Genomic DNA, 16729 nt, shown 5'->3' with positions numbered 1-16729 from the left:
GAGCAGTTGCTCAGCCATTTAAGGCCAGGGTTGCAAGCCTGTGCCTGTCTCCTCAAGAACTCTATGTACATCGATCATGTGCAAAACCAGAAATTCCTCATCCAGGAGAGAGAACTGTTATTGAACATCTACTATGCACTGACACACCTCTACACCATTTCCATATCATAATCTTGTTTAACCCCCACAAAGCTCCATGGAGAACTTAAAACTACCTATAATACAGGCCACCCTGAGATAAATGTTCCCAACATATTGAGGGAGTCATGAGGGTGAAATCATTCAAAAGGGGTGGAGGAGGGAGGAAGCCATCAGGATCCAAAGGAAGAGAGATTTGAGTTGGGCCTTCAGAATGAGCAGGAGTTTGATAAATGGAGCCACAGGGAATCGCATTCTATGAAAAGGGAACAGTAGGCAAAGAGAAGCGAGAACCCCAGGGAGGGCAGGCACCTGGAGAATATTCTCCACCAGTGTATGGTCTTGTCTTGACTTATTTTTTAATATAAGTACATCTCTAAGAGCGGGAGGCAGATTGGCAGAGAGGAAACAGCTCTGTGTTATCAGAAGACCCAAGTTCTATTCCTGATCTTTTTTTTAAATCCTCACTCGAGGATATTTTTCCATTGATTGTCAGAGCGTGGAAGGGGGAGAGAAAGAGAGAGAGAGAGAAACATCACTGTGAGAGAGACACATGGATTGGTTGCCTCCCGTACTTGCCCCAACTGGGGCTGGGGATCAAACTTGCAACCCAGGTACATGCCCCTGACCGGGAATCAAACCCGAGACCCTTCAGTGCTCCAGCCATCACTCCAACTACTGAGCCATGCTGGCCAGGACTCTATTCTTGGTCTTGTCAATGACTTGGGCAGCCCTGGGCAAGTCACAGCCCCTGGCACAGCCCCATTCACCTCCGTAAGACTGTAATTCGAAGCTCCCTGCTGTCCCCATTCCTGCAGTCTAGCGTCTTACCACACAAATCATTAGCTCTCAGAGGACAGGAAGCATGTTTATCTCTGTTTATCTCAGACAACAGCCCTGCCTGAAAACACATAGCCTATGGATTTACTATTCTAATAGTTGATGACTTTTGGAGAGGAATGACAGCCAGGTCACCCCAGTGCCCTCAGACAGATGCTTCTCCTATCCCTGGAGAGCTCTGGGAGAAGTTCCCACAACCTCCCTCGCCTCCCATTCTTTAAGGGGAAGAGAGTTTAGGTCCTCCTCACCCCTGGCAATCTATCCCACACCCCAGTCTGATGCCCACATAATCCCACTCCCTGGGGCACTGGGCCCCCACCACTGTGACACCTCTGAAGCGTGGACTTTGCAGCCTGGCCTAGGAGTGCGGTTCCTCCCATTCTGGACCTAAGTAAGGTTGGGTGCCAAAAACCCAAGCAGCTTTGTTGTTTTTCTACTTTTTCCCTCCTCAAGTAAATGTCAATAACCAGAGAAAAACACTCAGAGAGACATATTTCTCAACTCTCTCACAGCTTGTTGTTGCTCCTGCCAGCAAAAACAAGTTCAGCTCCCCAGCCCAATTATGTAAGCAGCGAACCAGCTGCTTCACTGCCCAGCGCACCACTGGGGACACAGGCTTATCACACGCCTGCTAATCCCACTGCCCTGGTTTCTGAGCAGAGATGCTGGTCGCTGGCTGGCTGGGCAGCCGGCAGCACAGCAGGCCTCCAGCCTCGCAGGTTGCAGGTACACAGGATTGCAGAAGAGGTCATAAGGAATTAAAGGTCCCCTCTCAGTGATAAAGGAGGCGGCTGTTGAGAAGTCTCCAGGAAACGAATGCAGAATTCGGTCCTACAGGGCCTCGGACAAGTTCCCAGTGTTCATCTCCTCTCCCTGCCTTCTCCATCTAAGGGCTGAAACCAGCCTCCTTGCTTTTGATGCAATCAATGATCATCATAACGACCATTACCACTCATTAACACTTATTACCACGTGCCCATGCTTTACCCAAGAGCTCTCCGCCCCTTACAAAAACCCTGCTTAGGGAGACTTGGCCCCTAAGTTGTTGAGTCAAGGAAGTTTCAAAAAAGTTAAGGAACTTACCCACATTCACACACCTAATGAGGGAGTCTGCATGGGCTTCAGGTGAGTCTGGCCCAAGCCTCTCTCTCTCTGGGGGCCAGGTGTCACTCTATGCTCCACCTTCGGGTCACCCTTTCCGGGCTGCCCACCACCCTTTATCTCTCCCCTCCTCCCAATTTCCTTTCCTCTGCCCTGCTCTTCTCTCACCTGTCCATTCTCCACAGAGGCCTGGGGAAGGGAGTCTGGGTTGAGGAGTGTGTGCAAAGGGGTGGGGAGGGGGTGGGGAGTGGGGGAGGTGAACCCTGCCAATCAAGTAAGTACCTCGGAGGGTCTCTTACTGGGAGCCCGAGAGCCTAACACTCTTGACCTCTCTCCCCCTCTTCTACAGCAGCAGCACTCAAGTGACTAGTTATAGTTCCAAAGTGCCCCCCACCTCTGACTCTCACCAGGTCACTCGTTCACTTCCCCCCAAGTCCCCAGAATGCCCTCCTCTGCCTTTAGGGAGAGGCCAGCCCTCAGGGCCTAGGCCATGGCCCCAGCCAAGTTCAATAACTCAGCTCCCAGCCCGGCTTCTCAGATTGCCTGCTCCCGTGGCAGCCCCCGCCCCTCTCCCGCTAACGTGTTTGTACTTCTGTACCTGCTTGTATTTGCCCTGTATCTGGTGGTGTCAGTATTTACCTTGGCACCAGGGCCTGTATAAGACTTGGAGACAGGGTGCCTTGGAGGCTCTTTTGGACTCATAAAAAGGTAAGGCTGGCTGCTGACGCAGAGACCAGTGTGTGACCAGCTCCTCAAGAGAAAAACATTTAATCCTTCTGGGGCAACAACATCGAAGATAATCAGCTGGCCCCGGCCCAGAAGGTCTGGCCTGGATCACCTCTCAGAGATTATAAACTAATTAGAGGAAAAGATATCTAAGGAGGGCAAACAGTCCAACTCCCCCACCCCTGCCAAGCCCCGGGAAGCACAGCGAGAAATGAAGACATTAAGGCAGGGCTGAGCAGGGCCTGAAGAAAAGCGCAAAAGCCCTGGCTGGGTGGGTCAGTTGGCGGGAGCATTGTCCTGTGCACCAGAAGGTTGGGGTCCGTCAGGGCACACACCTAGGTTTCAGGTTTGATCCCCAGTCACGGCGGGTACAAGAGGCAACTGATCAATGTTTCTCACACCGGTTTCTCTCTCTCTCCCCCTCCCCACTTCCTCTCTTTCTAAAATCAATAAAAATAAAGACAAAGGGCACAGATGCCGACACACGGACACACACAGGACTGGGGTCCAAAGAGGGGCTGAGTTGGGGCTGAAGTCATAGAGTGAGTGCTGAGCTAAGAAAGGGTCACTCTTCTAAGACTGTAAGGGGCCTTAAGAATGATTAAAGGCCCTGGCTGGGTGGCCCAGTTGGTTAGGGCATCATCCAGATATGTCAAGGTTGTGGGTTCAGTCCCTGGTCAGATCACACAAAAGAATCAACCAATGAAGTCCTTTAAAAAAAAAAAGAATGATTCAGGTCAACCTGACCTTTTTCTTTTTTTTAATCCTCACCTGAGGATATTTTTCCCATTGTTTTTCAGAGAGAGTGGAAGGGGGAGAGAGAGATAAAGAGAAACATCAATGTGAGAGAGAGACAGCGGGGCCGGGAATCAAGCCTGCGACCGAGGTACGTGCCCTTGACCAGAATCGAACAGGAGACCCTTCAGCCCACGGGCTGACACTAACCTCTGAGCCAAACCGGCCAGGGCCAACCTGCCCATTTTTATAGGTGAGGAGAACAGGGCCCAGTCATGCAGTCAGTGTGTCATGTAGCCATGGGATGCAGTCTTGTTTGCCCATGGCCCACGACCTTCCCAGGAGAAGGGCAGAAAGGGACCTGTCTCCCCATCTCTGAATTTAGCCTCGGAGTCTAACCAGAAGCCTGACCCACATCAGGGCTTTTTATGTTTGTGGAGGGGGGGTGGCAAGGGGGAGCAGCAAGAAGGAACCTGATCTATGACCCCCATCCCATCCCAAACCACATCCCATTTCTCCCACTCCTTTAGATATGAAGAAACAAAGCTAAAGACTTAAGTCACAAAGTGAGATGTGGGAGGGAGTGACTAGAGGAGAACACAAAGGGATGCACCGGGCTGGTCACGTTCTGTCCTTTATCTGAGTGGCGATTACATGGCTATGCTCAGTCCGTAACAACTCGTCAAGCTGTCCGAATTAATGTGAGTGCGCTCTTCTCTGTGTACGTTACACTGCAATACTCGCTTTTACAAAGGACCTAAAGTACCCCCTTCTGCATTCTCGCAACTGCCTGAGCTCAAGCCTATGGCCCCGGGCCACCCCCATGTGCAGTAAGCTTCACCTCGAAGGAAACAGTTCAGAATGGAAGAGCAGGCCCAGCTGCCCTCAGTGAAGCTGTGAACCCCAGATTCCCGCTTTCCTGCAGGTTTATATACGCTTTAAAGATCGGTAGTGCTAACTCCCCTCTCATTCCTCTGCTTTTTCAGAGTTGTCCTTGCTATCCTTGTTTATTTACTTTTCTATATGAACTTTAGACTAAAAAAGTCCTATTGGGCCCTGACCAGTGTGGCTCAGTGGTTGGAGCGTCGGCCCGAGCACCAAAGGGCCACACGTTCGATTTCCAGTCAAGGACACGTAATACAATCCCTGGCCCCGGTCAGGGCCCGTGCAGGAGGCAACCAGTTGATGTTTCTCTCTCACATGGGTATTTCTCGCTCTCTCTTCCCCATCTCCCTTCCTTTCTCTCTAAAATCAATAAAAATATTTTTAATCCCTTTTCTTGCCCTGGCCGGTGTGGCTCAATGGTTGGAGCATCAGCCCAGGCACCAAAGGGTGCAGGTTCAATCCCCGGCCAGTTGGGGTGCATGAGGGAGGCAACCAACCAATGTGTCTCTCTCACATCCCTCTCCCTTCTCCCACTCTCTCTGAAAATCAATGGAAAAAATATCCTCAGGTGAGCATCAACAACAACAAAAATCCCTTTTCGTGGCCCCACTTCTCCAGCCAGGTCCCAGTGGTCCGCTTGCCTGGCCTCTCAGCAGAGTCAGACATCATTGCTTGCTCTCTCCTCTTTTTATTTTATTTTTTATTTTTTTTATTTTTTAGAGAAAGAGAGAGATCAATTGGTTGCCTCCCATACGCACCCAAAAAGGGAACTGAACCCAAAACCTGGGCATGTGCCCTGACAGGGAATCGAACGGGCGGCCTTTCAGGTGCATGGAACAATGCTCAGCCAACTGAGCCACAGCAGCCAGGGCACTCCCTCCTCCTCTGATCCACTGTCCTCACTGGGTTTCCAGGACAACTCTCCCGATTTTCCTCACAACACTGGTCTCACCTTCTCAGTCTGCTCCTCCTCTTGCAGCCTGAGCAGGTTGCGGTGCCCAGGGCTCAGCCCCAAGGGCCTCTTCAGCCTCCATCCACACTCTTGCCCGAGATGATCTCAGCCACTCTCAAGGCTTGAAATCCCACCGGCCACCAGTGACTTCCAAATTCATACCTCAAGCTCAGTCCTCATTCCCAAACTCCAGACTCCTGTATCCAACTCCTCAGCATCTCTCCTGGATTTCTAAGACACCTCAGTTGCAACAGGTACAAAACTGACCTCTGGTCTTTCCCTCGAACGAAACCTGCAGCCTCCCCCATGTATGCAAAGGCTCTAACACCCCTATCACATAAGGCTGCTGTGAAGAGTGAATGGGCCACGGATGCAGAGTCTAGCATAGTTCCATGCATACAGCTGGCATTCAATATGGTAGCAGATATTGTCACCATCTTGTAGAGAAGGAAGACCAAAGGATGCTTTTCGGGAAAGGAAGTTGGGAAGTGCAGGGGAACTGAGAGCAGGTGCCAGCAGACAGCCTGGATGAGAGCCTCCGGGGCACACTCCTAAGGGTAGAGCCACTGGGCTGAGCTGGCAAGGGCAGGTGGGAGCAGGGGAGCCTGCGGAGGTGCAGCTGCAAGTCAAGACTGAACCCAGGACCGCGCAGGAAAAGCCCCATGACTCTGCCAGAGACTTGGGACCTCTTTGGATCTCAAGGGCCAGAGAGTAAAACACACAGATTAACTACCTAAAAGAAATTCCCAGGCTTCACCAGACAGTTAAAAGCCTTTCTTTGCCACCTTCCCCTTGCCACTCCAGCCCTCAAGGATTCTCTCCAAAGACTGGTATCTCGATGACAGTTAATGACCCAACATTTAGCACTTCCCTATCCAGCTGGAGTTCAAGGGACCCAATAGCTGAGGCCTGGTCTCCTCAGAGACAACCGTAAGCTTCACCAGGGCAGGGGCACCCATGCCCCATGGAGCCCTCTGCTCTGGAACCTAACAGCCCCTCAGGTGGTACCAGGTTGTTACAGAGGAGGCAGAAATTTTCCTGCCCAAGATGGGAGTAACTCCCTGGCCAGTTTGGGTAAGTGGTTAGAGTGTCAGCCCAGGGACTGAAGGGTCCCAGGTTCAGTTCCAACCAAGGGCAAATACCTCGGTTGCAGGCTCCATTCTGGCCCAGTCAGGGTGTGTGAGGGAGGCAACCAATCAATGCGTCTCTCTCACATTGATGTTTCTCTCCCTCCCTCCCTTCCTCCCTCCCTCCCTTCCTCCCTCCCTCCCTTCCTCCCTCCCTCCCTCCCTCCCTCTCTCTCTGAAAAGCAATGGAAAAAAATATCCTCTGGTGAAAACTAAAAAAAAAAAAAAAAAAAAAAAGATGGGAGTAACAAGGTGTCCTAAATTAAATTACAGCAGGCTGGAGGGTGGATGGAAGACACAAGAGAAGCAGTTAATCAGTTATCAACTACAGGACAACCCACAAAAGGCTGCTCACACTCCTGAGTGTATGTTGGAACACGGAATTAACTTTCAAGTGGCTCTTTTTACGATTATCTAAAGAAAACAGCCAGGCGCCACCGACCACCAGGCGCCTCTCTTCTTGCTTACGCATGAGCTTTCCAGATTGTTGTGGACCACCAATCCAAAGGATCAAACACTTCTTCTTATGAGCTCTGCACCCATCTCAGAGCTAGCCCCCCCCTTTATCTAGAGCCAGTGTAAATTCTTTCTAAACAACGTACCTTTTTTCTCCCCCCCCCCCCCCCAAACACAAAGTATGAAAGCGCCATGGACTCAGGACGGCAGACCTCGCTCCATCCAGCCCTGTGGCTGGTGGTTTAGACTTTATGCCCAGAACCTGGTCCTTCTCTAGCTAGCATTTGGCGCAATCAGTTCTTTCAGAAAAACTTTTGGCCATAAAAGTTTTTTGTTTGATAAGAGTATAAGGAATCCCTAAATATTTTTATATTTCCTTCAGGCCTTCATTCAGATATCATCTTCATGGTGAGAACTTCCCTGGCCTTCCCTCAAAAATGTCAATTCAACATGCCCCCTCCTCAACATAAGCACACAGTTCCTAGCTCTCCCCTGCTTTATTTTTCCTCCTTAGCATTAGTCACTATCATACTATATATTTAATTTACATCCCCACTAAAATGAAGCTCCAGTGAGCCAGGAATGTTGGCCGTTTTGCCGCTGCTCTATCTATAGCTCTTAGAATAGTGCCTGGAACACAGGAGGAGCTGAATCTATTTCTTTCCAATGAATAAATTATTAGCTACACTTATTTAAGCCCTTGCTCTACACTAGGGACTTTTTTATACAATCCAGCTCATTTTCATCTTCATAACCACCCTGTAAGGTGGTGTAATTATTTATGTTTTCTAGAGGAGGACAGTGAGTCTCTGAGTGGTAAGATCACTCCCCCAAGCTCGCATCATTTCCACCTGGCAGGGCTGTGGAGATCTGTCTGGCCCCAAAGCCTTAGCCATTACCCGTAGGAGATGAGCTGCGTTCAGATGGAGGAGAGAAGGGCAGAGAGGGATAAAGGAAGAAGCAACAGAAAATCTCTGGAAGTTCTACTGGAGCAGGACTGTCCAATAAAACTTCCTGTGTGATACTGGAAATGCTCTCTATTCTGTCCAATTGTGCTATGGAGCACTTGACATGTCACTAATGCAACTAAGGAATTACACTTTTAATTTGATTTCATTTTAATTAATTTAAATTTCTATAGCCACACTTTGTAAGTGGCTACTATATTAGAGAGCAGAGTTGCAGCCTTTAAGGCTGACCTGGAAAAGCCCAGATCTGTGACCAGACTTGTGACAGGAGTGGTCTCACTCACGAGGTTGGTGGCCTGCAGGCCTGTTGAGGCAGGGGAAGGGAGAGGAGAGGGGTGCGCATGCACAGCTGTGAGAATCCAGGCCACTTTGTGTAATCCTTACAAACACCCTGGGAGGGGAGGATTTGTTTACCCAGTTCCAGGATGAGGTAACACAGTCAGGGTCCATGTGCCTGCTGCCTTGGGGTCTCGGTCCTCAATCAGAGGCGCTTCCTCTCTCCACCCCCAACTCCCAGACAATTTGTTTTGGGGTAGCTGGTACTGAGCAGGACGAGTCAAAGAGCCGGGTTTCCTCAGTCCCTTTCAGGGATTTGCACCTGGCCATTCTCAAGCTCCTTTAGGGTGGAGTCTGGGTGGCTGGCCACACACAGGCCCCATCAGGCTTTACATGGACTAAATAAATGTTTGTTGCAATGAATAAACAAGGTCAGAGCCAAAGCAGGAAAAGGTTTCTGGCAACTAGAAGCCCACTGGGGGAGGGCCTTAGTTCAGTTCCTCAATCACACCATTTGGCCAGTCATCCTCAAACTCGCCAATCACAAGGGACATTTACTGAAAAGGACATTTCCCAAGACTCACTCCCTGATGTTTCTCTTGGGTACATCTGGAGCCAAGAACCAGCATTTGTGTCAAGCTCCTACCCCCAGCCTACACACACACATACACCAATTCTGATGCAACTAGACCCAGAACTACCCTTTTAAAAAATATCAATGTAGGTAGGGTAAGCCTAGGAAAGCAGGCAGGCATCTTGAGCAGGAAGAAATTGTCCTAAAGAGAAGTTCAAAACTTGAGACAAGACTTTAAGTGACAAAGGTGTATGTGCTTGTTTTAGGTGCTATCACACTGCAGAAGGCCAATGGAGAACCTGAGTCACCTGCGTCCAGGCCTTCCAGACCCAACACCTCAGTCCCAGCGAGTCCAGGCCCCTAGAAGGCAAGTCCACCTGAGCTCCGGGACATGTAGGCAGCTGCCAATCCCAAGGAAAACAGACCTCCTGGCTATTAAGGGCCCACAGCCCGGAGAGCCAGTGGATTTCCCCTCCAAACCAATTCCAGCTGCCGCTACAGCTCGGCGCCTCACTTCTCCAAAGTGAGATATCTCACAGTCATTTGCTCCATGCTTCCTGTACAATGTCTTTATTTTTACTCTCAAGTTTGTGGGCTGAGTCTGTGTGGGTGTGGGAGGGGAGCTGGGTATTTTCTACATCTGTATTTTCCTTCTGAACTGGGAGGGCTTTCACTTCCTCCCCAAATTCTCAGTTCTGCCTTGAATTCACAGGCTGTCCAGGCCTTGGCACCACCTTGCCCATCCCTCCCGAGCCCCAGGGAAATGGAGAACTGAGGCAACTGGCTGCCTTCACAGTGCTTTGCAATCACTTAAGAGTGAAAGGAAGTCACAGGTGCAGCAATAACTTCCCTGGGGCAGGTGCCCTGGCTATGGTGTGAGGAGAAAGAGGCAGGCAGGGGAGCCTTGCTCCCTCAGGGCGGCTGCCTCAACCCTGCCTTGCATCCCTCTGACACCATGGTGGGCAAACCCAGGCCTCTACTTCCCTTCCCTTGGCTCTTCTGCCCCAGCACTCAGCCAGCCAGGGGTGACTCTCAACCTGCCCCCAAACACCCTCCAGCTCTTCCTGCTGGGGTAGTTCTACATTTGGGAGTCTCGGGGATCTACTGCACTGGATCTCAGGGACCTGGAGAGGTGGGCCCCCACCAGCAGGGCCTAACAACTTTCCATCCCAGCCTCTCTGAACCTTAGTCTCCTCTTCGGGAAAAAAGTGTATTTAGATCCAGTGGAGGATTAGAAAACATGCCTAAAGCACAGGAGGCCTAATCAACAGTGACCTCCTGTGCTTTAGACATGAGTTGTAAACGCGTGCTGAGAAAAGGAACCCTTTTACTTTGCACCTCCAAGCCCGAGGAACACAACCATCCAGAAAGCAGAGAGCTGCAAGCACACTAGTCTCCAGTTTCAGAGCATTATCTCCCAGCGGGAGAGATCAGCCTGCCTGCCCCTTGGTTTTCCGCTGTCTTCAAAGAAGCCCTCAGACCCTAAAATAAACCTCTGGAGAAGCAGTTACCCAGCAGGACCAGAGAGACTAGACTTGGGGCTGGGCACGCTGCCAGGGGCAGATTACAGTCAACAGGAGCAAAGTGCCCCCAGCCCCTGCCTCACTACTCTCCTCTGGAAGCGGAGTCCAGTGTGTGCCAGCCCTAAGACGCCCCAATCCCTGGCCATCCTCCCACTTAGGTCAAAATCCCAAGGCTGGGCACACAGCTTGTAGACCTGGTGTCTGCTGAAGCCTGTGCAAGCAGCCAGAGGGGTCTGACTCAGCGCCCAGTAAGTCAGTCCCTTCACAGTCAGGGCACTGTCATCCACGCATACAGCCAGGGGGCTGAGGGGAGAGCCAGGCCAGGTGCACCCCCAAATCTGGGTGTAGAGAGGCACCTTCGGAGGGAACTCCACCCGGCTGGGGTATCTGCCCTCAGAGTCACCCCTGACGCAGTTGTGTCAAGTCTCCTGGGGACACTGGAAGGAGACCCGAGAATCAGATTTCTGAGAACACACCAAGTCCTGTGTAGAGACCGCAAAGAGCTTCCCAGCCGCTGAGCGGTCACAGGGAGAGCCGCCTCCGACGGCACAGGACGCAGCAGGGAGCGCGGGAGCTCCCGCCGGCGACGGGGCAGCTGGGTGACTCGGCGCCCGCGCCGTGTGCCCGCGGGGACCCACGCTAGCCACAGAAAAGGGGAGCCATCACCCCTCCTTGCCCCCTCGCACCGCCCCCCGCAACCCCCACCGCGGCGGCCACAGCGGTTTCCACCCCCACCCCTGCCGCCCGCCCAGCCCTCCAGGTGCGCGGCGCCCTTACCCAGCGCGGGGCAGCCCCCCGGGCCCGGGGCCGGGGCCGCCCGGGGCGCGGCCAGCAGGGCGGCGAGCAGCGCGCAGCGCACGGCCAGCATGCTTCCTCCTCCGCCGGTGGCCCGCCGCCCGCAGGAGGCAGGCGCGCGGGCGGGGACCGGGCGGGGCGGGCCGGCTCGGGCGGCGAGGGCAGCCCCCATCCCCAGGGCGCCGGGCTCGGCCCCTAGGTGAGTCCCCCGGCCCCGCGCCGCGCTGGGCTTGGCCGCTTCTGGCCCGGCTCCGTGGTAGTGCGACTTCCCACTTGCACGTGACTCAGAGCCACTGACAGTCCTGGCAACGCAGGAAAACATTTGAGGAACTCGCGCTGGGCGTCTCTGGGCCGCCCCAGGGTGCTCTTACGAAAGCCAGAGCGGATGGCGCAACGGCCCCGCGACCCGGCTGACCTCAGGCTTCCTGCTGGGGCGCCACACCTGAGCCCGGGGACAAAAGACCCCGACCCGCCGCGGCGAGCTTGGCGCGGCCCTGCCTCCCCCGCCCCCCCCGTGCTATTGATGAGGGGACCGGACTTAGTCACCACGCTTCGGTTTTGATTTTTGGTTTCGTGAACAGGATTACGCTGTGAAAGGAGCACCTGGAGAGCCCTGGCGGAGGCGAGGCGCCTCTCGCCGTGACTTAAGCAGTGCCCCAGCCCGCGCTGCCCCTGGGATCGCCTGGATAGCCCGAGAGCCACCCCAGAGATTCTCATTTAATCGATCTGGCATGAGGTTTCGACACTGAAGCACTCGCTGCTGGAAAAGCACCTTTGTTCCCCAGGCCTGCCTGTGCCACACAGGCCGCAGCACCCACAAGGAGGCTTGGGCTCTGGAGGCAGGCAGAGACTTTTCCCCACCCGGACCTCCACCTACTATCTGTGACTTCTCTTCGAAGTCTCCTGAGTTTTAGTTTCTTCATCTGTCAGAAAAACTTTTTTTTTTTTTTTAAATATATCTTTATTGATTTCAGAGAGAGGAAAGGAGAGGGGGAGAGAGAGATAGAAACATCAATGATGAGAGAGTCATCGGTCGAGCCCACAACCGGACATGTGCTCTGACCGGAAATCGAACCCCGATCGCCTGGATCCTAGGTCGAGGCTCAACCGCTGAGCCACGCCTGGCTGGGCAGAAAGAAACTTTTTTTAAAGTCTATGCTCAGAAGATGGCATGGATACACCTGACACAGGGTCTGGGTCACAGGTACTCAGTAGATGTCAAGCCCCACCTGCATGGCATGGCTCAACGGTTGAGCATCGGCCTAGGATCCAGGGGATCGCTATTAGATTCCCCGTCAGGGCACATGCCCGGGTTGCAGGCTCCATCCCCAGAAGGGGCATGCAGGAGGCAGCTGATCAATGACTCTTATCATTGATGTTTCTGCCTCTCCCCCTCTCACTTCCTCTCTCTGAAATCAATAGACATATTTTTTTAAAAAAAATAGATATCAAAACCTGCATATCCACCCTCCTGATCTGATAAATAGAAATTGGTGCTTGGTTTTCAGGAGCAACCATAAGACCTCTTGAAAGGGCCCATGAAGGTTCCAGGGATCCTGAAGTTGATAGGGTGGCCTCAGAGCTCAGTTTGAAGGGAAAGAAAAGTACTGAAATAAGTTCTAGGCTGAGAAGCTTCTGGACCAGCAACTGCTGATTAGAATGTGGTTTTTCCACTTTGGACTTCAGGCTGACCCTAACCAGGATCAAGGTTCCTGGGGCAGCCGGAATGGGCATGGCCTGGAGGAGCCCCCAAATGGATAGGACCTGGCATGAAGAGACAGCTCCTGAAACACCATTCTCAGACCCTGTGCATCTGGGTCTGTCTGTAGGAACTATCCATCAGCAGTGCCAGGCAGAACCAGGCACATGCCCTGACCCACCCGTGGTGGAATCTGGTTGGAGTACATTTGAAAGAAAGGCATGTTGGAGGGCAGATCTTTTGGTCACTAGCCCTCTGGGCTGGAAGGTAGTTCCCACTGTGGTTGCCCCCTTCCCCTGTGTGTGGAAGATGCAGATCTGAAAATAATCTAAGGGGGATTACAAGCTGCCCCCCTGAAACCAGAAGGCTGCAGAAAGCCTTCTGCTCAGATAGGAGAGTTTGAAAGAGGGATGTTGAAGCCCAAGAACAGATGTCTTAGACCCCACCTGGCTGACCCCATCAAAGTGGGCCTCCCCTTCTCTAATCAACAGGTGGGGTGACTGTGTTCTGGAGTCAGACAGATCAAGTTCCCATCCCAGTTCTGCCACTTGCTGGCTGTGTGACTTGGGCAAGTTACCTAAACTCTCTGAGCCTCTGTTGCCTGATTTTTTGATATGAGAGCAAGAATATGCAAATTATCGATATTGTGGTTCCAATGAAAAGGTCTGGCCCATCTTTTTTTTTTTTTTCTCAGCCTCATGTTCTGCATCTCCATGCTTTGAATAGAATTATGTTTCTACAATATCATTTATGGCTTCTGACCTCCATACCTTTGTTCACGCTATTCCCTCTGCTAGAAATTCCCCTTGCTTGTCCTACACCCTACTCACCCTAAGACTCAGCTGGGATGTCTTCTCCAGGAAGGTGCCCATCTCCTCCCTGCTTCACTGGAATCCCATCTATCATCCACAAGGCCAGATTAGGTGGCTCGTCTCTGTGCTCCCTCAAAACCCCCTACAGACTTTATTTACCACTGCACCTGAAAGCTCATCTCTGGTCCCACTGCTGAGCAGGGCCTGGTACAGAGCAAGGGCCTTTGTCTGGGAAATGCAGCCTCCCCTGGCGTATAGTCTGAGCAAGTTCTCTCTGACCTCCGTCAAATCCCACTTGAACTCTAAGTGGAGTTTCAAAATTCAGGAGGCAACATTCATTCCAGTGTTTTATTATAGGAAACACTGATAAGAAAGAGAAGAAAACATACCTGTACAGGGCAGCCTGACCTGCCTGCATCCATGGGGGTCACCAGGTCTCTTACCTGGCTTCTTGACCTGGGAAGGGGAGAAAAGTCGAGCCTGTTTAGATTTGTCTAGAGCCCCAGGGTGGGAACAGGGATGTGGAGTCATAAGCAAACAGGACTGAGCAGCAGACAGGGCTGGGGATTTTCCTCATGCAGCGGAAGGAACAGAGAACTTGCACCCAGGCACCTCTCTCGGGAACTGTGCTGCACAAACACGATCCCTTTCGAACACCATCTCCTTCACACTTCTTAACCCTGAGGGGTAGGAGATATCATCTCCAATTTTCAGATGAGTACACTGGGGCTCTGAGAACTGACTTGTTCAAGGTTGCACAACTGGTGAGTGGTAGCTCCAGAGTGAGGTCTGGCTCCTGGCCCAGAACTCACAGTGGACACAGGACCAAGGACACTGCAGGACAGCTGTCTGCCCCATTACAGTAGGCCAGGAAGGGAGAGTAGAGAGGAGCAGAACCTGGCATTTGGGACGCCCCCTTCCTGGGCCTCCCAGACCCTCTCCCCTCAACCACTGCATGTTCCTGCAGTTGCCTTCCGTCTCCCCTAGAGGAGGAAGCTCTGGACAGGCTCAGCTTCTATCAGACCCCTTCCAGCAAGCAAGTCCTCTCTCACTTTTGACCTGAAGAGATTAAGCTTCTTAAAGTTTGCCACAGTCGGAGGTCTACTGGAGGCCCTAGAATAAATTCATAGGTTGTTTTGAATCCAAAAGGCACTTATTTATCATCTGCTCCTCCCTCCAGCTTCAAAAGGTGATTTGCCAAAGGTGACATTGGGCAACTAATGACAGCAGATCAAGATCCCAGATTTCCTGACTCAAAAGGGTCATTTATTTTTAATTCCTGCCCTGCCCCCACCCTCAGGCTTGGGCCAGTGTGTTAGGGCTACTCTCAAATAGGAGATTTTAAAACAATGCCCTTTGTTCTCTATCACCTTTTAGGGGCAATGATAACCCTAAGAAGTACCTGGGGTGGGACCCCTCCCCTGGCCTCTGGCCCTGACTGATCAATAATTACTGGAAGGTGCTCTTTATTCCCCGAAACCTTCCCCCTCCCCTTTCTCATCAGCCTGAGAGGAGGTTGACATTCTGTGGCCCGGCCAAGGTATAAGGGGGTCCCTCTGATTAGCAGAACTCAGTGTCCTAGGTCACTGATACCTCCACAGAATCAAGACCCAGCCAGGGCCAGCGACCTCCACCTTCCTGGGAAGACTTCTCCACCGTCACAGTGGAGGGTGCAGCAACACCAGCTTTGGCAAAACAGCAGTCATGCTCGGCCCATTCCCCACCTGCAGCGAAGTTCAGTACATTTTCTGTTCCATTCCCCCATTACATCGCCAGCTGAGTTTACCCCCAGAGAAGGGATTTCTAGCACCATTCTCAGAAAGGGGTTGTAAAATTTCTCCCCTTGTAATATTTACAGTGTTATGATTTCATAACTGTTTAAAAGCACAATTAAAATTAAATATGGAATTACCATATGATCTAGCAATTCCTTTTCTGGGTATATATACAAAAGAATTGGAAGCAGAAACTCAAACAGATATTTGTACACCCATGTTCATAGTTATTTAATGATCATTCACCTTATTAACTAGAGGTGAGAGGTTTTCTTACAGACCCTGAGATACTGGAGGATGTGCTGCGAGAAGAAAAACAGAGCTGTAAAAAGATAAGAGACACCTTTGGGCCTGGATGAGCCCATTGCTCAGAAAAGAAAATACATTTTGAAAACAGACAAAGGGCAGGACGTGCTTTGATTTGGTTGCTGTGCCTGGACCCTGACCTCCTCCAGGAGTTGCCTCAGGAATGCTAACCATTCTCTGGTCCCAGGAACTGGTGAGCTGGGTTTTAGCACCACTGAAAATTAACTAACTTGTTGGACTTCAAGATCCTGGAAGGAGACACTCAGACCACAGACCCTGCAGCCATCCTGCCCACCCCCACTCCTACCCCGCTTCCCCCTTGCATGCAGCTTTCTTCTTCTTCTTTTTTTAATATAATTTTATTGATTTCAGAAAGAAGAAGGGAAAGAGAGAGAGAGGGAGAAAGAAACATCAATGATGACAGCAAGTTATTGATCGGCTGCCTCCTGCAGGCCCCCGACTGGGGATCGAGCCCGCAACCTGGGCATGTGCCCTGACCGGGAATCAAACCATGATCTTCTGGATCCTAGGTCAAAGCTCAACTGCTGAACCACGCCTGACTGGGCTGAATATGTTTTAAATTACAGCTCATTATATCACCTATAAAATGAACAGGTTGCAATAGAATTTGGTCATTAGCTACCCTTTGAGGCCCCTTCTAGCTCCCTGGCTTAACAGTGTTCTGATTAAAGAACAATTTTCCAGCTGATTTAACAGTTCCAGCCGGGTTTGCTCCTGCTGTCAACAGTAATCTCTTGTCCCAGCTGGGGCCTCTGCAGCTACTACCCCTGTCTGCCACTTCATCTTTCCTGGAAAATATTCTAAACTTGGACTCCATGAGTTTGTTTTTGCACTTCCCAGCAGGGGCTGCATTACACTCTGGATGTGGCCAGGAGCAGAACAGGCCTATGGATCTATACGAGGGAGAAAGCCACAGCAGAGATGCTCAGGCCCACGTGGGCATGGGAGGCGGTGATGGGCTCAGTCAGGAAGAACCAGCCTGCACCTACCTGCGTACAGATATGCCTGCAGGTCTGCAGC

The 16729-nt window shown here is 51.7% G+C and overlaps 1 protein-coding gene across 1 annotated transcript in view; it reads right to left on the bottom strand.

Annotated features, from left to right (window-relative positions):
- Positions 1-11169, bottom strand: part of IL6R (interleukin 6 receptor) — a 32271-nt gene extending 21102 nt beyond the window's left edge. The window contains exon 1 of the mRNA XM_087828172.1: positions 11079-11169. Coding sequence (XP_087684298.1) covers positions 11079-11169 — 91 coding nt within the window. The remainder of the gene's footprint in view (positions 1-11078) is intronic.
- Positions 11170-16729: the final 5560 nt, after the last annotated feature.

The sequence above is a fragment of the Miniopterus natalensis genome, chromosome 19, assembly GCF_054644295.1.
Source record: "Miniopterus natalensis isolate mMinNat1 chromosome 19, mMinNat1.hap1, whole genome shotgun sequence".
Classification (NCBI taxonomy): Eukaryota; Metazoa; Chordata; class Mammalia; order Chiroptera; family Miniopteridae; genus Miniopterus; species Miniopterus natalensis.
This window is presented reverse-complemented; position numbering and strand designations above follow the sequence as displayed.